The following is a 17,873-nucleotide window of genomic DNA, read 5'->3' as shown; positions in this document are numbered from 1 at the left end:
AATAAAAAAAAAAAATAAATAAAAAAAAAAAATAAAAATAATAATAAAAAAAATAAAATAAAATAAAAAAAATAAAATAATAAAAATAATAATAAAAAACTCAACTCATGTAGTCCAATCGAACAACTCGAGTCCATTTCCGCCAAGCTGATCTATCTCTTGCCAATTCTAAAAGCACCGCCCCCTTTTCTCAGCTTCACTGTCCAAGTTTTTTATCCCTTTCAAATACGTTATTCTTTGTCTTTCCTCTATTCTTTTTCCCATTCATCTTTCCAGTCAAGGCGATTATTTCCAAAACCAGGGTGGCGGATAATGTTTCCTAAAAAATTCCATTTGGCGTTTGATGATTTTTGTTATCAGTGATCTTTTTCTGTTTGCCATTTCTAAAAATTTCTTCATTTCTTTTCCTTTCCATCCATGACACCTCACATTCTTCTGTAAAACCACAATTTCCACTGCCTCCAGTCTTTTTAAAACCATGGTCTTGTTTATGGTCCAGCTCTCACAACCATATAGCACACAGACGTACATAGCAATCCAGGACTTTGATTTTGTTTTCATGCTAATATTCCTGTTTTTCATAAATTGTATGCACTGGTTGAATGCATTCTTCGCCATACCTATTCTTTCTTTATTTCACAATCGTTTTTCCATTGATGTTACATTGAAGCCTAAATATTTGAAACATTCAACTTGTTGTATTGTTTGTCCTCTGCTTGTTATTACACAGGCTGGTGGGTTATTATTTTAGATACCCGTCATACATTCTGTTTTAGATATATTCAGTTGCCAGTCCCATATTTTCACTACTCCTGACTACAACATCCAGTAATTCTTGTAGTTCATGTTCAGATTCTGCCAGTAGAACCGTATCATCTGCTTACCTCAGATTTGTTACATTCTTTCCTCCAATACACACCCCCTTCTTATGTTCGATATCTCTTATATCATTTCACTAAAAGAGGTTGAATAAATCTGGAGACAAAACACACCCCTGCCTAACTCCTCTTCTAATAGGTGGTAAAACTGCTTAGTTCGTTGTCAACACGCATTGCTGCTTCTTGTTCCCAGTACAAATTCCGTAATATTCTTAAATCTTTACCATCAATGTCCAAGGATGATAGAATTTTGAATAGTTTTTTCGTGTTGTACTTTATCAAAGGCTTTTGAATAGTCGATGAAACACATATACAGATTTTTTATTTATTTTCAATACAATCTTTCCATCAGCATTGATAATGTGAATTTTCCATTTCTGGTCCCCTTGTCCTCAACAAAACCAAATTGCATCTCCCCAATTTTCAGGTCGTATTTATTTCTTATTCTTAGTAAAATTATCTTCAAGAATTTTTGTGAGGTGGCTCTTTTAGGCTAATAGTTCTGTGTTGTTCACAATCAACTGCCCCTGGTTTTTTTTTGGTAGTGCTATAAAAATGGATCGTTTCATATCAGTTGGCTTTTTCCTGTGTCATACACTTGATTTAGAAGGTTTGTGATGAATTCAATCCCCCATTCACCCGGGCCCAAAGTCAAGGCTTCAATTGTTTTGGCATCAGGTCCTGCAGCCTTTTCCATTTTCATGCTTTCATGACTTTTCCTAACTTCATCTTTCATTATAAAGGCCCTTCCATTCTTTTATCATAGGCATTTCTCCTCGATAAATCAAAAAAAAAGTTCTTCAATATATTCTGACCATCTTTTTAGAATGCAGTCTTTGTCCATGATGGTGTTTCCACGCTTGTCTTTGATGCATCCACTTTTAGCACCTGATTTATTTTTTGTTTGTCACTTCTTGATTTTCTGATGGAAGAATTTGCCATTTTTTTCTTTGCAGGACATTATATAGTGACATTGTTCATTTATCCAGTCTTCTTTAGCTTCGTTGCATTTTCTTTTTATCTGCCTGTTCAGAGTCTTGTATTTTCTTCCTGATTTTTGGCCTTCTTCTTCTCTATTCATTAGTTCTAATATCTCTGATAATCCTTTTCTTCTTCTGCAATTAGTGTGGTTGGAACATTTTTTTTTCTAATGATGCAGAACACTGTCTTTAAACTGCTCATATTTCCTTCTATATCTGTTAGTTCTCCAAGCACTTCAAACTTGTTTTTTTACTGATAGTTCAAATTTTCTTGTATCTTCTGTTCCTCCCGGAAGAATTGTCTATTGGTATTTAGGTTTAGCCTTTGCTCTTTTGCAGATTTTCAATTTAACTCGTATGGGGCATAGCACAGGTATATGATCGCTGTTACAGTCACCCCTGGCATAGATTGGCATACAAAACCGAGTTTCGAAACGTTTGCTGATGAGTATGTAATCTATTTGGTTTCTCACTCCATCTCCAGGACTTTTCCATGTCCACTTCCTTCTATTGTGGTTTGTTGACCAAGTATTTGTGATTGTCAATCATGTTGACGGCACCATTGAATAAGACGATCACCTCTGTCATTTTTGTCTCCCAGACCATGTGGGCCCACAATATCTTCTATTCTTTCTCGGCCCCACCTTGGCATTAAAATCGCCCATGATGATTTTAGGGTTGAACCTTAAACTGATGCATTGCTTTATCTATTGTTGATAGAAATTTTCCACTTCTTCATCATCGTGACTGGTGGGTTGGGCGTATTATTTGTAAAATATCAAAATCAAAGGTTTTGCTTTTAGTTTGATTGCCATTACTCTGTCTGATATGGGCCAGAATCCTTTGACTGCTCGCCCCGTTTTATTATCTAGTATAATTCCAACTCCCCTTTGGTGTTCTCCTCCTCCTGAGTATATTATTTTACAGTCATCATAATTAAGTTCTCCTGCTCCTTTCCATCTAACTTCTGATAATCCCTAAAACATTGAAAATTCAATCTCTTCATTTTCCATAACTACATTTGCTAATTTTTCCCTTTTGGTACAGACTTCTTACATTCCATGTTGCTGTTCGTAATGTTTGGTGGTGCACAGTAGCTGATGACGGTCGAGAGTCACCTGTTCACCTGCATGACTATCTCTACCGGACGAGGCTGTAACGAGTTGCTCGAAAAACATCCATTGACGTCGTTGACTAGATTCGCTTGGACGGGCACATGACGATCTTGGGGGATACGTCAGTGGTTCCCGTTGCCTTCTGACGGATTTTTATCTGTTTACTCCATAGCCTTTTGACCTCCCGGTCATAACCCACAAGGCATGGGAGCAATTGGCAGGTTTTAAGGCGCCTCCCTTCACCTTGATAGTCCCTTCATAGAGTAAATGAGGCATTTTGTATGTGTAGCTGTGCTGCCAGACTACCCAACCTCACTCTCCACGACTATCGCCAGTTGGTCCGGGGCTTTACAGCTAACCTATAGATCAGGATCTGTAGGCCGTTCCCGATCCGCCCACCTGTGGACGCGCTGGGTTGGGGATGGTCGCCCCAGCTGTACCCAGAATAATAAAATAATAATAATAAATATAAATAATAATAATAATAATAATAATAATAATAATAAAAATAATAATGATGATAATAATAATAATAATAAATAATAATAATAATAATAATAATAATAATAATAATAATAATAATAATAATAATAATAATAATAATAATAATAATAATATAATAATAATAAAATAATAATAATAATAATATGATGATGAGATGATGATAATAAATAATAATAATAATAATATAATAATAATAATAATTATTATAATTATTATTATTATTATTATATTATAATAAATACTAATAATAATAACAATAATAATACTAATAATAACAAAAACAATTAATTAATAAATAATAATATAATAATAATATAATAATAATAATAATAATAATAATAATAATAATAATAATAATAATAATAAATAATATAATAATAATAATAAATAATAATAATAATAATAATAATAATAATAATAATAATTAAATAATAATAATAAAATAAAATAATAATAATAATAATATAATAATATATAATAATATAATAATAATAATATAATAATAATAATATAAATAATAATAATAATATAATAATAATAATAATAATAATAATAATAAATAATAATAATAATAAATAATAATAATAATAATATAATAATTAATAAATAATAATAATAATATAATAATAAAATAATAATAATAATAATAATAATAATAATAATAATAATATAATAATAATAATAATAATAATAATAATAATAATAATAATAATAATAATAATAATAATAATAATAATAATAATATAAATTAATAATAATAATAATAATAAAAAATAATAATAATATAATAATAATAATAATAATAATAATAATAATAATAATAATAATAATAAATATTAATAATAATAATAATAATAATAATAATAATAATAATAATAATAATAATAATAATAATAAAATAATAATAATATATAATAATAATGATAATAATAATATAATAATAATAATAATAATAATAATAATAATAATATAATAATAAATAATAATAATAATAATAAATAATATATAATAAATAATAATAATAATAATAATAATAATAATAATAATAATAATAATAATAATAATAATAATAATAATAATAATAATAATAATATAATCTGCGAAATAGATTTACACCGAAGAGACATTTCGGTTCCCAATCCAATCAAATCAATTGAATAATAACGCCGCCATTGTATGATTGTTATGAATGGTTATTTGTTTTGTACTGAAAAAGAAATAAAGAAAAGAGGGCAAAGATTAAACTTATGACTCTATAAGTATAAGGGCAGGGTTTATCCATATTTATTCCTTTTAAGTAAGTGAAATTTGATGGTACATTTGTCTTTTAGAGCTCATTCCTAACTAGAGACCGGTGTGGACGAATTGAGTTTGAGTGAGAGTGAGAGTTGGCAGATATCAACTTGGACTTGAACTTGATGGTGTTGACATTGACTCTCTCTCTCTCTCTCTCTCTCTCTCTCTCTCTCTCTCTCTCTCTCTCTCTCTCTCTCTCTCTCTCTCTTTCTTTCTCTCTCTCTCTCTCTCTCTCTCTCTCTCTCTCTCTCTCTCTCTCTCTCCTCGAGTACGAGAACCACGAAAACTTTACTCCCCAAAAAAAAGCAACAAACCGATGTCGTAGTCGTAGATGGGGAAGATTATTTTCATTCACATTTTGTCGTCATTGATGAATTGGTGTGTATTTTGAGAAGGAAATGACTATTCGGACCCGAGTCTGAATTGATTCCCGTGGCAATTCATACCCGATTCATACTATTCATCATACTATTCATCTAGGTACTTTGGTAAAAAATGCAAATTGGATTGAGCTCAATGAAACCTATATCATTTTAAAGTGCTTTTCAACACGATTCTAATGATACCAAAATTGTGAAAATCAGATATAAGCAGAAGAAAAGTTATGTAAGTTTAAAAGCTGAAAAATGGTCTTCTATTTGCCTTTGTTATTTACTGACGGACTTTGTGACCTGAAAAGTGTTGCATTTCCGGTAGTAACCACCATTTGGATTTCAAAACTGGTCTAAATGGCCGCTAATATTTGAGTAAGGATTTTGCTGGAACGAATTTCATGGATGCGGTATACAACTTTGCCCTGAATTTAATTTTATATAAAAGTTAAGATGTTAAATAAACGAGCCAGCATGAAATTTTGATTTACCAAGTTCTAATCTTTTAATTATCCAAAGCTAAATTATACCCTATTTTATCCATAATCAAAAGTTATACTAAATTGTCATTGATTTTAAAATAAACTACACCAAACGATAGAGTAATTTCTCCTGAAGAAAATAAGCCATCAATCATTAAAATCCATCCATAAACAAAAAATCTATGGAACTTTTTCTGAGACCCATCACTCAAAAGTCCAAAAAATCGGGTCACAGCCACTAGCCCATTTATCGGCTCCCTGCTGGAGGGCCAAATGGACGTTTACCAAAGTACCTATTCATACCCGTGGCTTCCCGTGCCGTACTAAATACGTAGAACTCCGTGGCTAACCAGGTTCGAATCTGAAAAGTCTCCAATGGCTCTTTGATTCTGAATACTGCAATGCAATGCGCCCGAATGATGAACTTATCATTAGTGAAACTCTCAGTTACTATTCAGTTTGCAGTTATAGAAACCGTATTGGTTCTCCTAAACACACACACACACACTCATGAGTATCTCTAAGTCATTAAAAACAGAATAATCACTCACACACACATTCTTTCCCCCCCCCCCCCCCAACAACCATTTCCACAACCCAAGAGCCGGCGGCTTTTTCTCTTTGATCTCGTATCACCATGTTCTCCCCTGCGCCGTTTGTTGGTTACCCCCCTCCCCCCCAATCCCACTACCACTTTGATCATTTTCACTTCGTATTAAACCAGTGCTTATTTTATTAGTAGGCACATAGTCCAGTATTATCTAGTATTAGTATTAGTAGACAGTACTCTGCCCCTAACCCAGTGGCAGGGCTCTATTACATGATTTGCTGCCAAGAATCGCTTCTATTTTTATATTTAGAAATAAAACAGCATATTTTTTTTAATTAAAAAAGAATTAAGATACTGCCTTTTGTCAAAGCCCGACCCATACTGCCTTTTAAATAAAACACTCAATGCCCAAAGTCATAGTCATATTATTCTCCTTTCCCCGCACTTTTTTGCGGTTGAAATGGCAAAATATATGTCATGCATGTATCTTTTGTAACACACTCATGGCAAATCAAATAAATCTTCCAATCATTACACAGAGACACTCTTTTATCTATGCGAGGGCAAATTGATTGTTAACGTTAACAATAGCGACTACAATTGTAATCTCCCAAAGACCATGAATATTTAGATCTATGTTTTGTTTGTTTTTTTAAAGTTTTTTTTAAGGCGCTTGCAACACATTTAGGTCATATCAGCGCCAGTAAAAGGGGAGAAATTGGATAGTAAAAAGTTCTAGAATTACAATTAAAAAGTACCCAAGAAAAAGGTATCATCTTTGGGAGTTCTAAAATGTGACTTGCTCGCTCACTCGCCCTCCTACCGACTGACAGCTGACACCTGAGAACGAGCAGCTTCCCCCTACCCGCTTCACTTTCGACCCAGCTTCCACTTCCGGCACTTCCTGTGATTTGCGCAGACGCATTGTGGCAGGAGTCTCAATTGCCACGGGAAGCAATTCAGACTCGGGTCCGAATTGTCACTTCGTTTTGAGAAAGTTACATTATTGTATATCATCAGTATATCACAAAATCCATTAATGATTAATGTATGAACTTTATGAAAATTGGGCACTTTCTGAAAGTAGTCGTCCCAGTCGACCAATGCTAGTTTAGCTTACTACTTTAGTCTTATCTAAAATTTAGTCTTTTTACTTTAAGTTTAAGTTTTAGTCTTTAGTCTCTGTAGTTATTAAGTACTTTTTTTTGTCTTTTACTTTTAATTTACTTTATCTTAGTCAGCCAGATGTTTCAAGTTGCCAAATCAAAGTAAAAAGTAGAAAGTCAAATTGATTATTATTTTAATTAAAATTAAAGAAAGATTGTTTTTTACAATAATATGGCCTCCCTCCCCTCCCAAAAAGCAACAACAAACAAACAAAAAACACAAAGCAAAAACAAAAACAAAAATGGTCAATCTTTAGAGTAGAAAACATTGGCAAGACATGTTTATTATTCTTCAGATCTGACATCTTGCATGATATTATATTACAATTACAACCAATCCTTTTAATCAAATTATTCTCATAGAAATATTTTGTGGATAGAATCCCACTTCCCATCCTTGATTTCCTTATTTGCTTTACCTTACAAAAACTCCCCATTACGCTAGAAAATTTTGCACCCCTCCCATATTATTATTTTTAAAATGGTAAATCCCTATCCATATCAAAGCCCTGTAGTGCAACTTCCAATGCCAGTTAAAAATTGAGGACAACAACCTTACTGAAAGTTTCCCTGTTTATTCTAATTCATTTCAAGGTATCTAAAGTACAGCTTTACAGTTTTGTTTACAAGTACAAGTTATCATGGTTACATCTGATGCTATTGCTGCCATGAAGTCCATGGCAATGGATCCTGACAAAAGACTCATCATTGCAAAGGTTAGAGATTGTTCCACTTTAAAATCTTTCTATCAATTCCATGTTTTATGGAGACATATTCAATATACCTCAGGAGATAAATCAAAATGACATACAATAACCAAAGTATATAAGTTAAGTTTTAGGAGATAATAACAATTTTAAAGTCATGAGATCGAAGATTTCTCTGATGTACACGAGATTGGAGTAAGTTTTGATATTTAGAGTAGATGTCAAAAAGAAAAAAAAATAATTTATGTGCGCATCTCTCCCTCTCTCCTCCTCCCCCCCCCCCCTTCCTCTCTCCCCTTTTTTTTTTCTCTACTCTCGTACTCATATGAAAAACACAACATTTTCATGGAGTAGGATTCATTTTGTAAAAATAAAATACAATTGTTATGTCTGTCTTCATTAATACAAGTCTATTCGTTTGTCTCAACTGAATTGGTTTTTTTTAAAAAGAGGGTATTGGGTGCAAAAGACTTAACAAAAAATCAGGGAAAATAGTTTCTGTATCAGTTTATCATTACAATCATGTAAATCAATTTGTGTCTTGTTTACCATTTTCCCAATTTGATTCTATTTCCAGGACTCAACATGCCTTGGGGGTCTCATTATAGTCCTTTCAAATGAGGACAGTAATGTTGTGAAGCTAGCCTTGCAGGTAAAAGTATATAAATTCAGTTTTTTATGTCTATTCACTTGATAAGTGTATAAGTATAATTGGGAAAAAGAAATTGTCATTATTTTAATTTTATTCCCATAACCCATGCCAGATCCCCAAAATTATATATGATTACTGAAACAAGGATAATTTACGAGAAGCACAAAAGGGGCTTTCCAAGTAAAAATTCATTTTAACTCTTATCTTCTTATATTTGACCTGTGCCACAACCATGTTTGTCATCATAGTTTTGTACAGTAGACAATGTTTATCTTATTTACCAAATTTAAAGAATGATGTTGATTTAGTCTAAAATTGAAGATTCGACTGCATGCACAACTATCATGGCATGAATTTTGATTAAAGATCAGTATCAAGAGGTTAAATGTTGTAAATTAATTTGGTTTTGACCATACTGTCACAATTGCTAGGAAAAGCAAATTTAAAGACAAAGAGGTTATAGTTATTGACAACAACCCCCCCCCAAAAAAAAAAATAATAAGAGATGCTTTTTGGGGTCCAACATCTGGCACAAGCACATTTATATAATTGTGTAATATGGCGTTATATGTTATAATTTTCAGACTCTATTGTTGTTATGTGAGAACCATGAAGCACGAAAAACTGTGAAGAGCCAACTTGGAATTATTGACCAATTGGAATGGATTATAAAGAGGTGAGATAATTGTGAAGAGTGTAAAACCACCTAGCTGGATTTTAATCAACCTTTTGTGCTGTGGTTTGCTATTACTTTATTACAAGCCATGAAGCACAGATAACAGGATGATTTGGAGAAAAAAAATCACTTAGGATTCTTTATGGCAATTATTGTTAACAAAGCCGAGGGAATTTAGACAATAATAATGTCCATTACAGTTATAAGGACTAACAATCATATTGAAAAGCTTTGATTTAAAGGAAAATTGAGTTGGAAAACAAAAAAAAATCAGAATAATTTGGAACACTGGGGATGGACTTCTACTTTTGTACTTTATGATTATGGTAAAAGATACTCAAGAATCTTGATCTTGTTGATATATATGACTTTATTATTATTAACAACCTGTTTTTTTTCTTTTGTTTTTATAATTCATGATACACAAATTGTTTTCATTCATTGTGCATCTTTTTATATTACATTCAGGTGTCTATACAACTTACATCGGCATTTTATCTTAATTTTATCGTAACAACACCACTGGTGATTTATTATTTGTTTGTCTTAAGTATTATACAGTAAAATTACTTTAAACCGAAAGAAGCTAAACCGAAAAATACCTTAAACCGCAAAGAATTTAATAAATTGTACTAGTTTCTTCATTATCTTTGTACTAATTCTTACGATGAACCGAAATACTTCTAAGCAGGACTTTCTTTAAACCGAAACAACTTGAGAGCACCTTCCCTTTTTCTCTCTCTATTTTTCTTCAAAAATTCGGGAAGGTGGCCAACACTCAATAATGCCCGGCGATATTAAACAAAGAGCGTAAGTATAAGATGAGGGTGATGGGTGGGGGGGGGGGGGGGGGGGGGTAGGCAAACACTTCAATCACTGCACTTGGGTTTGGCCAACACCACAATCGCACAGACTGGAAAAGGAAGACAGCGGGTGACTGGCAGGCGAAAAATGAGGAAAGAGGGGGAGTTGGGGTGTAGAATCACGCAAGCGAGATGTTCTCGCTCGTGTGTTGATGCTTGGATTTTCAACATGACAATAAGGAGAGAGGGGGGGGGGGGGATAGACAACTTACCATTGACATGCCATTTCATTTCCACTTTGTTTAAATGTGTGTGTGTGTGTTGGGGGGGGGGGGGGGGGGGGGGTGAGGTTCTATGTAACTAGGCCTTTGAACCTAATGGCTTCTCAACAAAAGAGGGGTGTGTAGTAGACAGCTTAGCATTGACACGCCTTTTCATATCCATTTCACTTCACCTCTGAGTAGCTGCGCGTCATTCATTATCAATTATCGCACAATAACTTTCGATCTTATTTTAGCTTAGCATTTTACTAAAAGATGTCTAAAAGAAAGCACTGTGCTTACACGTTGGAGTTTAAAATCAAAATACTATGTGAAGTCGATGAAAAAAAAGTTGATCAAGACAGAGATATGTAAAATACACGGCATCCCGAACTCAACTCTTTGAATAATTTTGAATTGAAAACGAAAACCCCCAAAATATTTTTTAAACACACCAAAAAAAAATAACAAAAATTTAATGGTTACGAAGACGGCATTTATTCAACAACTCCATTTAACGGGAAACCTATGATACGATTAAATGAGCAAATTCCTTAAACTTAAATAGTTACTACCCTTGAAGAACATTGCAAAACGGGAACTTGCTTTAAACCAAAATGTCTTTAAACCGAAATGGTTTAGAAGGTCCCCAAAATTTCGGTTTAAAGTAATTCTACTGTATTTCAATTTTATTGCCTGCTTTGTTGACATAGCTGAGACAAGAAATGTCCACATCATTTGTTTGTCTTCAACCCCCCAAAAAACAACAGTTAAAATTTTGCTGCAATTTGACTTCTTCAATTGTTTTTTTAGGTATTGAAAGATTAAAGTCTTTTTTGCTCATATGTTTGGACTCTTGTTTCATATTGAATTCTATGAATAAGGTTTCTTTGATTTTTCTTCTGTTGCAGCCAACAATCTGATGAATCTGTGAAGTATCTAGCTAGACAACTCTTTCAAAAGTTGTCAGAGCAACCAGAATCATCACAGACACCTCTAAGAGACTCCAGTAATTTGTCCAGGTACCAGTTTAGCACCTTATGTATCCGAAGACTAATGCTATAATCATATTGAATGTGACTTCTTGTTAAATGGTGGGATATTGTTGTTTCAAAGAAATACAGTTAAAGAACAAAGAAAGGGTTTTTATATTATCATTGTTGAAGTAAACCTCTTGTTGAGTTTACTGTATATCATGTTTTGAATGTTAATCTTTTCTAAACAGGTTTCATTTGGTAGAAATTTTATGAGTGGAGGATTTTGATTTAGGATATTCCAGTTATATTGTGATTTAATTCAACGTTTACAACTGCTTGAAACGTGATATTCATAGATTTTACTAGACATATAGATTTACATTATCATGAGAAACCCCTTTTTAAAAGGGCTGTTGAAAATCTGTATGATTTTGATTAAATCTTTGTAGATGGTAAAATTATTTTTTCTCCAATATCATTTTATGTATTTATTGTTGTTGCAGGAATTCAGGTCACAATCATGATAAATTCAAATCTGCTGTGAAAGCAAAATCGATTACACTGCACATTAGAGGAATGAGAGACAAGGTTGTATGGAGTAAAATTCAATCATTGTTTTTCAATAATCATAAAAGTATTTTTGACTTGTCAATAAGAGCGATGAAATTAAAACTGGCATCACTGTTTTCTGTTTAAAGTTTATGCTCTTTTTTCTTTCTTTTTTTTTTTTTTAACTGATAAATAAATGTATGTGTCATTCTGAAAATATTAAAATTATCTCATTTGTACTTTGAACTTGTTCTCTCTCTCTTTTCCTATTTCAAGAATATCTTTTAAAGTCTTTTTCTTCTTTATCTCATTCAAGAATTTCTTCTGTTTTTTTTAAATTTTCTCTCTCAGAGTGACAGAGAGCTTTGCAGTCGTCTGTTACTTAGAGTGAATGGTGTCATAAGTATCACATTTGACATGAACAGGAAGCACTGCATTTTAAGAACAAAGTCTGATGTTAAACCAGAAGTAAGTAATTTATAGCTTTTATGGTCCATGGCTCTTGTTCGTAATTTTATTGTAAAGGGACAGAGGAAAATATGCATATACGTAAATAAAACGGCAAATGAAAATATCACGCTGCCAAAATATCCCATAAAGTCATAAAATATACACCTATAAATTCTATATCAATTAACTGGGATCAGCCAATGCATCAAGTTAAAAGAATAGAACATGCATATGTGTACTCTTCACTACACATGTTACATATATTACAGGGATTCTCTCATTGGGCTACGATCAGGTTGCATCACAATATTATTATTCTTAGTTGGGTAACTTAATGACAAAGGGAGAAGTGTTTTGTCTTTAAATTTGTGGCCTCTGAACACTTATTTCCAAATTTTGGCTGACTGGCTTAGCGATAAATAGCATTGTTTCATATCAGTCAATAGTGGCTACATGGGGACAAGATAAACATAAAATAGTATGGTTCTTCGCTTGCATATATAATTATGAGGAATGATAGTGGTATGTAATAAACTACTGTGCAGTTAGTTTCTGCCTTTTAAAAAAATCATAGCATGCATGTTGCTCATTGTTCATTTTGATTCGTTTTTTGTTTTTTCTTGCTTCGTTCTGTGACTGAACTGTCAGGGGATGTTTGACCATTGTATAATCATCACTTTAAATTATAATGTTTATGTAGTGGTGAAATAAAACAGACTTAAACTTGACCAGAAAAGGATGAACTTGTACAAATTGATTTTCATCATACGTCGCTCAATTTTTATTGTTTTAAACCCATCTTTTAATGACATTGATGTGTTCCTTTGCTTTCCAGATTTTTAACAATCTTTGAGAATAAATCTAGCTTATAAGTGTAATCTTATTATTTGTTATGCCTGATTTTTATATATTTGAATGATTTCAGGACCTTGCATCTTCCATTGCCAAATCTATGACAATGATTGCCCAACAGGTTATTCGGAATGAAAAAGGAGAGGAAGTAAGTGTGTTGTAATATGTCTCTTCTGTTGGTTTGGCTTTTTTTTTTTAAATGAAGAATTTTTTAGACTCGACGTATTTTCAATATTTAACATATATCGTCCTTTAGATCATTTTTCTATTTTCTTTTTTCATTTTATTTTATTATTATTTTTGTTGAAAATGCTCTGTAATCAAACTCTTTGAATAGGACAGGTATATGATGTAACCTAAAACTTTGGTATTATGACTTCTTGGGTACTATATTATTTATTCGTTATATTTTGATCAATTGCTGTTTATATAAATCTTATTTAACTCAATCTTGCTCCCGGGCTTTGTCTGGAGTTTTTTGTTGAGCTGTAAACAGTTAGATGATTCTTTTTCCTTATTATATCATTGCTGAGTTTTAATATATAAAGCTTATTTTGTTAAAATCTTAGACTTAGTGTGTTCCCTAAAGGTAGCAGCACCAGTGAGGGACTTTTATTGGTCTCAAATCAAATAAAAGGATTTTTTGATCTTTGTTGAACGTCTTTCCTTTGTTGTACATTTTGCTTTTGTGTTTGATAGGTACTAGAATTAAAGCTTTTGATTGGGTCATCTTCGTTTTAATTGTTGGTGAAATGACCTAAAAGGTTGTAATCACTGTATAGCCTCCTAAAAACCAACAATGACTCGATTTGTAAACCATAAATCTCCATCCTTGTTTGTTATGAGCAATTCAGTTTTGTTTTTTTTTAGTGCAAAGATACCCACTTCTCATCTTGGCACTTGACTAGCTCACATAATACTTCCTTAGGCCCTTGACTCTAGCTGGAGCATGATCATTGACAAATCCTTTCCATCCTTATCTGGCTTCAATCAAAACACCCCACATCTCTCTGTTCCTCTCACCAGCTAATAAGGCAGACCCCAAACTCTAGCAAAGGATCAGATGACATCTTTATCTATAGTTCCCATGTTAAACCTCGTTCTTTCATTTCTATTTCAATGGCTCCATCAGTTTTCTTTTTGTTATCTGCAAAAGATGGAGGGAAATGTGTCTGATGATTGCCCTTGTTATGTCATTACATCTATCCTGAGAGACCATCTTCTTCCTTTACAGTCAAATCTTGTTATGTTGTTTCCTCTCTCCTCTGACACTAAATTAAATTCACAATAAATCAACATGGTATACCATAAAGTTTTTCAAGGACCCAAGCGTGGCAGTATAAAGAGGAATTATTTTATGATGGGATATTGATGAGGTTCTCTCCAGTAGATTAATGTTGGAGCTAGTTTTTGGATTAAAAAATTTAAAGATTTTTTTTAGATGATGGTATAAAAATAATTATAGTCCTAGATAAAATTATTTTTGTAATGTCAACTGGATGGGAAGTTTGCTTTTTTTGTTTTTGTTTCAAACTTCGAGGTAAATTTCACTGCCCATTTCTTCAATATGTTTTTCTTTGTTTCTCTATTTAGTCGCTGTTGAATTTCAACTTGAGTAGTCACAGCCAGCCTGACAATAATAAAGAAATGGACCTCCCAGATTATTTGTCTGATGACTCGGACCATTCTTTTGTAGATGATAGAGCCCTCAAAAAGCCAACAACTGAGGATAAGAAAAAATCTGCTGGATGGTTTTCTGCTGCAGCTAACTTTTTGTCAAATTCTTTTTATTGGTGATATAATACACCTTTTGTAAAATAGAATATATATTGAACTGTTTTTTGTTTTTTTTTGGTATATGAGTGTGCTTGTTAGAGTGCATGTTTCTGTGATTATAACTTTTTAAAATAATGGGAATGTTTTCATTCCTAAGACTTTCATTATTTCTTTGAAACGATGTGAAATTGACTGCACGTTGAAGAAAATTTGTTGAAAATATTTAATCTACATGCATATAAGTGGGAATTGTCAGGACTCTGAATTGAATGGATTACATAGAAAGCCACTGGGTGGGGTTCCTACCTCCCATAGTGGGCAGGGAGGTACTTGCTGTGTCTTCTATCCCCCTGTATCGGTTTTCCAACATGCTTTCTATCTTTGTCTTGGAATGAGATTACTTAGTTTTGTCCTGGCCCTGGTCGGATACGTGGCTGGGAGGAAAACAGTCGAATGTATAGTTATAGTTTTGGGAGATGATATTTTTTTTCCTTGTAAATCATCTCTTTGTTATGTATTATTATTTTTTTATTTTTAACTGATGATTTGTAAACATTTGAGTGTATTCCTCTTTGTGGGGAGCTGTGCTGGTGTCTGGGTGAGACATTCAGGTGGTCTTAAACTTAGTACTTTGATGGTGTGCTCTTGGAATCTACATCTGTTTCCTATTTGAACAAATTCTCCTTTGTCTTACCTTTTCTTGTGTGCTTTAATTGTAATTCTAGAACTTTTTACTATCCCATTTTCTTCCTTATTACTGGTGCTGATATAACCTTAATGTGTTGCAAGCGCCGTAAAACCCTTAAAAACAAAAAACAAACCTCATACATTACAGGCCTGAAGAGTCATTACTCAAGTGGTTGACCCCAATTGCTTTGTGCTACTTTCATTTTCACATTACCAATATGAATGCTGATTTTGTATTCTGACCACTGAGACTTTCAGCATTTTGATTGGTTTGTAAAAATGAAAGTACGTAATTAAAATAAAAAGTGTCGAGACTCTTTCTCTTAAGACACCCTTCACTTTTCCTAATACTTGTTTGTTGACTTAGTTAACTTTAAGTCCAATAATTTCTCCTTGTGTTGAAATTTAGAAAAAGTTCTAAAAGGAACAGATATCCCCTTTCTCTGTACCAACTATAACTTGGTTTTGTCCCAGTCTAAATTTAAATGCCATTGCCATGAAGAAGGCAGTCAAATGTGAGCATTATCTCTTGACTCTGAACGAATGTACCAACCATTCGATTGCTACTCCCTTTTGTACCTCAATTAGGCCATGTGTGTTAATCACAATGGTAATAAATCAACTTTTGATTTCATATGATCTCTTGTGTTCTGTTATATTCTTTTGTACAGTCATGCATATAATTGTGGCTGATGGGTAAATCATACCGGTCATCTCATGTTAGGTGCAGAGATAGTTTATTAAAATAAGTGTTATCTACTTCTGTTCACTATGCGAGAGGATGGTGAAGCTACTGGGCTGGTTTTTGCCAGATAAATTAATTTACTAACTGGTAAATATTTTTGAGACTTAACCTTCTCCTTACCAACTACAGGAAAATCGTCACATTTGTTAAGGTTCCACCGACAGTTATCTCATTCAGTTTTCTTTTGTAATCACAAAATGTGAAGATTTTAAAAACTATAGTAAGAACTTAATTCTGTGATGTACATGTATTTATTTCCTTTGAGTAAAGACTTAAAAATCAATTTTTGTTACATGAGTCTGATGTTTAGTGGAAAATCATAAAAAAGGTCGGTAAAGAGAGAGTTAAGCCTAGGTTCTGAAGAGCTTTTCTGAGACTCCCTCAATTGCAACAGTGACATAAATATGATCTAGAGAACGAAAATACTTTTCCACTGATTTCTTATCTCCAATCTTTTTTTTATTTAAAAGAAAAATACTCTTTGCTCCTTGTGGAACATAGAGCCTCTAACTCTAAGAGTAGAGTGTCTGCCATCTGATTCTGTCCTTAGCAGTCTCCCAGGTGAGGTACCTCTAAAATAGTGCCCTGACACTTCTTGGAATGATAGAGACAGCAATTGCTTACTTGAAAACTTGTTCTAGCTCCTTTTACTTTTTTCTACTCGTATTACCTTTGCCTGATCCATGATGATAGGCCATGACGTTGGTAATCACTTAGCTCTGCTTGAACTGCATCAACACCTGCATTCGTTTGCAGTCGATGCTTTTTTCTTTTTCTGTAGTTCAAATCCTGTTTAATTTTCTTTCAATTTCAGACGACCGGTTTAATTAAACAGGGAATAGGAGTAGACTCCGAGCAATCAAGCAGTGAGTCTTATTTGAGAGGATGTAAGTCTCCAACAGACAAGAGTACTAGCTCCCGCTAATAGAGACCCCTCAAATGTTTACAAAATATGGAATATAAATAAAACAAAAATTGTCACAGGAACATTTTAACAGATGCAGTGCAGACCTCCCTAGTCCACAATGAGTGTCAAAAAGAGTGCGATGGACAGTCAAATTCGGTAGCTTTAGGATAAGAAGCAATGGCAATACTGCTGAGCCACGCTGTTCCCCTCCCCCTCCACATCAAGTCGTTATGGCAAGACACGGTTTACTTTAACTTTTTTGCATGTCCCAAGAAGTTCAAGGAAGTCATGCTGGAGTAAATTTCATTCCTGGACAGAGTAGGAAGATGTTTTGTTGTTTTTAAGGGTTTTATATGGTGCTTGCAACATATTAAGGTCATATCAGCGCCAGTAAAAAGGGAGAAAATGAGAAAGCAAAAAGTTCTAGAATTATAATTAAAGCATCCAAGAAAAATGAAGACAAAAGGGGAATTGGTTCAAATAGGAAACA

The 17,873-nt window shown here is 32.9% G+C and overlaps 1 protein-coding gene across 2 annotated transcripts; it reads left to right on the top strand.

Annotated features, from left to right (window-relative positions):
• The first annotated feature begins 4,636 nt into the window (after positions 1-4,636).
• Positions 4,637-16,370, top strand: LOC144972254 (armadillo repeat-containing protein 1-like). Of its 2 annotated transcripts, none has more exons than XM_078913304.1 (9): positions 4,637-4,774; positions 7,937-8,058; positions 8,627-8,701; positions 9,286-9,377; positions 11,352-11,462; positions 11,921-12,005; positions 12,318-12,434; positions 13,342-13,416; positions 14,862-16,370. In XM_078913304.1, the coding sequence occupies exons 2-9, from the start codon at positions 7,984-7,986 to the stop codon at positions 15,063-15,065; spliced, it is 834 nt and encodes a 277-aa protein (XP_078769430.1). In that variant the 5' UTR covers positions 4,637-4,774; positions 7,937-7,983; the 3' UTR covers positions 15,066-16,370. The 2 variants fall into 2 exon arrangements, with proteins under 2 accessions (XP_078769430.1, XP_078769439.1); XM_078913313.1 differs by lacking the exon at positions 4,637-4,774 and adding an exon at positions 5,494-5,554.
• The last annotated feature ends 1,503 nt before the right edge of the window (positions 16,371-17,873 follow it).

The sequence above is a fragment of the Berghia stephanieae genome, chromosome 1 (genome assembly GCF_034508935.2).
Source record: "Berghia stephanieae isolate SIO BIC M18660-M18661 chromosome 1, UCSD_Bste_1.3, whole genome shotgun sequence".
NCBI lineage: Eukaryota > Metazoa > Mollusca > Gastropoda > Nudibranchia > Aeolidiidae > Berghia > Berghia stephanieae.
The sequence above is the reverse complement of the archived record's forward strand: the minus strand, read 5'-3'. Positions and strand labels throughout refer to the sequence as shown.

What these genes read in the sequence shown, in the direction of transcription:
- LOC144972254 (XM_078913304.1), top strand. Translation starts at nt 7,984, where the DNA reads ATGGTTACATCTGATGCTATTGCTGCCATGAAGTCCATGGCAATGGAT. An exon ending in AAAGACTCATCATTGCAAAG is followed by an intron (nt 8,059 to 8,626) that starts GTTAGAGATTGT and finishes TTCTATTTCCAG; the next exon opens with GACTCAACATGCCTTGGGGG. An exon ending in GGAATGAAAAAGGAGAGGAA is followed by an intron (nt 13,417 to 14,861) that starts GTAAGTGTGTTG and finishes TTCTCTATTTAG; the next exon opens with TCGCTGTTGAATTTCAACTT.